Below are 3,767 nucleotides of genomic sequence, written 5' to 3'. Positions count from 1 at the left end.
ATAATTTGTTTGGGAGAAATTTGAAAATCCTTAATGTTATTTCAAAGGTTTACATCATCCTTAAAAGAGGTTTTATGTAATATTTATAAGAACATTATTCTCAAATATTGAGTTTTTTTTTCTATATTGCCATTGTGTCAATTCATTTTGTATTCTTTCCAAATATAAAACACTTTAACTTTTATTTTCAAATTGTAACATATCTGAGATTAATCAAATAATTAGCATTTCAACATACCCTCCACCCCCCAAAAAAAACTCTTTTGCAAGCTCTTGATTCTCTATGACTCCAGTGGGGAATTTAATATACCATCAACCTCCACTTCTGAAAGGTTGGTTTCCTTTGGAAACTTATGACATTATGTTATTTTCTAAGTCCTCTCATGACTTAGAACCCTAATATTAAAAAAAGAGATGGAGAAGTTCTCTTTCTGTGGCATATGGACACATTTGAGTTATTAAAGCTACCTAAATTACATCTAAATTGCAAATATTTATACATCAGTCTTAAATTCTCAAGCCTCTCTTGTCTTTTCAGGTGTCTACTATTATCATGGCAGTTGAGTTCCAGCAGGATTATGACATCAGAGACTGTGCTGCTGTCAAGGTCAGTGCAATGCTGAAAAATCTGCATATTTAAAAACTAAATCTGGTATCTTGTGCAGTGAAGCAACAGACCCATGGAACATCTTTTGTGTGTGTAGGATGATATTAGGTGTGATGGGAGATACGTACGCCCATGGCCTGACCCTCAGCAGACTAACTTACATTTAATCTGAGAAGATAAAATTCATGTTCAGGAAAGGCATCCCTTATGACTATGCACAGTAATAAGCTCCAAATGAGTGGGCTGATGAGGACTAATGAAATCAGAAGAGAAAGTGATCCCTGTGGACATTTTCCAGAAAGAGGTGGTACTTAAACTGGGTCTTTAGGAATGGGTAGTTTGTACAGGTGGGACAGGGGGCAATGGTATAAGAAGGTGGCATGAAATAAGATGGGAGTAGAAGAAAGAGGGTAAGGCAGTGAGGAGAACAGAATGCAGATCAAGAAGTTTTAATTTTTTTTGTTGTTGAAAACACTGGGAAATTAGATTGATGCTAGGTGAAGGAGTTTGTACATTTTTTGATAGGCAAGAGGGCATTTTGAAAAGTTCAAGCAGGGAAAGTGATGTGAACCAAGGAAAGTAGAAGGAAGATTCATCTTGAGACAGACTCAGAGAAGCAGCAGATGGTATTGAAAGACAAAACAGACCAGTTAGGCATCTTCCTTTGCAGAATTCATTCGTTTGTCCATTTTGTAAGTGGTATGTCCCAAGGGTCCCTAAGGCACTGGGGGTTATAACAGTGACAAGGTACAAAACATAGTCATTGTCTGCATAGAACTTACAGTCTCGTAGGAAACAAAGACAAGTAAATAAGCAATTACAACACCATTGGGCAAGAACTATGACAGGCAAAATGCAAGTTTTATGCAAGAACAAGGGTATTATGAGAATAACGATGATGATGATGGAAGCAGCTAACATTTATTGACTCTTTCATGAGCCAGCCACTGTGCTAGACGTATCACATATGTTATTTCAGTTAATACTTAAGTGACTTTGTAAGGTAGGTACTGTTATCATAGTCATCATACAGAGAAAGAAATTTGGGCATTGAGTAACTTACCCAAGTATACATGGTTAAAGAAATGAAATTTAAACCCACAAGTGTCTGGGTTCAGTATGCTTAACCATTATGCATATGCCTAGGCATTTATAGAAATAGTCAGAAGGGGTACTGGTTTATAAAGAAAATGGTATCTTTTAGTTTAGATATTTTTAATCCAAGCTAGCTGTAAGATGTGTCCTATGCTAAATCGAAATCAAAAGACTGGACTTGAAGGGGGAAATGTATATTTAAAAAAAAAAGCAAAGGGCTAGGAAATGGATTTGCAGGAACTTCCAACATATAAAGTGAAAGATGAGGAAGGAGGAGATATCTACTAATAGATAATATCTTTGCTTTGTGGCCCAAGAAACAAATCAATCTTTCCACAAAGACTTAAGAAGGTGGTTGACCAGAAATGTTACAAGGAGATTGAGGCAAGTAAGAACCGAGAAAGCCACTGGAAAGCCTATTTGCAAAGTAACTCTTCTAATGACAAACTGTATAGTATTGTGCCATTTTAATAGCATTCCCAATTTAACACATGAAAAAGTAAAAACTTCAGAGAAGCTTATGAAGTTTTCAGGAATGTCGATAATACTGGTACAATAAACCGTGTTCTGGGTAAACAGAGTTCCCAACTATGGAGAGGTTTGAAAATCTACCAGAAAATAAATAAAAGCGATACTGATGCAACCTGCATCAGGAAGAGCCCAGCCAGTGTTCGGTGTGGAGACTCTTACGTCTCCTGCCTCAGTAGCCGACAGAACCTTGGCCTGAAAACAGTCTGGACAGTGACAGATGCCCCTGCTAAGTCACGCCTTCCCTTTCCTTTCTCTCCTGCTTGGTGGCTGGAATTGTCATGACCTATCTTGGACCATGTGGAGAAGGGCAACATCCTGGAAATGGCAGAGTAACACCAAAGAAGGAGCATGGGCCCCTGAGGCCAGACTTTTATATCACTTTCTGGTCTACTTTGATCATACCCTGGTGCTTGGATACCGCTGAAATAAAAATTATTTTCTAACTTGGTATTTCCCAAATTTTAGAAGTATAGGATTCTACAATTTCATGTCAATGAAAACAGGTGGGAGGGAGGAGAAAATAATTTTCATTTTGGATGTAAACATGACCTTACAATATATTTTCTTTATCAGCCCCTTTGAAGGCTCTTGCTCTGGGTGTTACTGTTTAAACATTCCTTTTATTCCTGTGTTCATTTATTGAACAAACACTTTAGGTGCTAGAGTTAAAATAGAAATCAAAACCACAGAGCTGGCCTGTCAGTCTATGTGGCTCACACTTGTAATCCCAGCACTTTGGGAGGCCAGACCAGGAGGATCACTTGAGCCCAGGAGTTCGAGACCAGCCTGAGCAACATAGCGAGACCCTGTCTCTATAAAAAATAGAAAAACTAGCCGGGTATTGTGGTGTGCACCTGTAGTCCCAGCTATTCAGGAGGCTAAGGCAGGAGGATCACTTGAGCCTAGGAGATTAAGGCTACAGTGAGATACAAGGATGCCTCTGCACTCTAGTTCGGGTAACAGAGCAAGACCCTGCCTCAAAAAAAAAAAACAAAAAAAACAAACCATAGAGCTTACAGTGTAGTATTTCATAAGGGCTGCATCAATTTCAAAATGTTCTGCAATCCTTTTCTTCCTTTAGGTCATTCGTAGGCCCTGGCACAGAGGCTGGCATTTCTACGATGACAGAGAAATTATTTATTTCAGGCCTTTTGCTTGTGATACAAAACTTGAATGGGTGTGCCAGATTCCAAAAGGTAAGTGGTAAATATCTCTTTACACAACCATCTCATGTTAACATCGTGAATGCTAAGCTAAAAATATCTAAAGGACCAGATTGGTCTATAATTTTAATTTCTAAAAGCTATGAAGATGCAATTAATACATTAAGCCTTCCCCTACCTGACTTCCACTCCTAATAGAAGGCTAACTTACTGAAATTTGGTGATATCTTATTCTTTGATCATGGAAGAATTTGCATAGAAGATAAAATTTAATGCTCACTTAGGGATATTTGATTTTGGAATGAAAAATTATTTTAAGTAAAAGGATAAAAGTAGTCAAGAGAATCATTTCAATTTTTAAAATTTTTTTA

At 37.6% G+C, this 3,767-nt stretch overlaps 1 protein-coding gene across 1 annotated transcript in view; it reads left to right on the top strand.

The window, feature by feature from the left end:
- LOC105819537 (lymphocyte antigen 75) overlaps positions 1-3,767 on the top strand; it is a 145,098-nt gene that overhangs the window by 57,469 nt on the left and 83,862 nt on the right. Inside the window, 2 exon segments of the mRNA XM_012655813.1 lie at positions 539-607; positions 3,315-3,429. Coding sequence (XP_012511267.1) covers positions 539-607; positions 3,315-3,429 — 184 coding nt within the window.

The sequence above is a fragment of the Propithecus coquereli genome, unplaced genomic scaffold (genome assembly GCF_000956105.1).
Source record: "Propithecus coquereli isolate 6110/MARCELLA unplaced genomic scaffold, Pcoq_1.0 Scaffold49, whole genome shotgun sequence".
In the NCBI taxonomy this organism is placed as follows: domain Eukaryota; kingdom Metazoa; phylum Chordata; class Mammalia; order Primates; family Indriidae; genus Propithecus; species Propithecus coquereli.
Note: the sequence above shows the minus strand (reverse complement) of the source record. Positions and strands in the feature narration are given on the sequence as shown.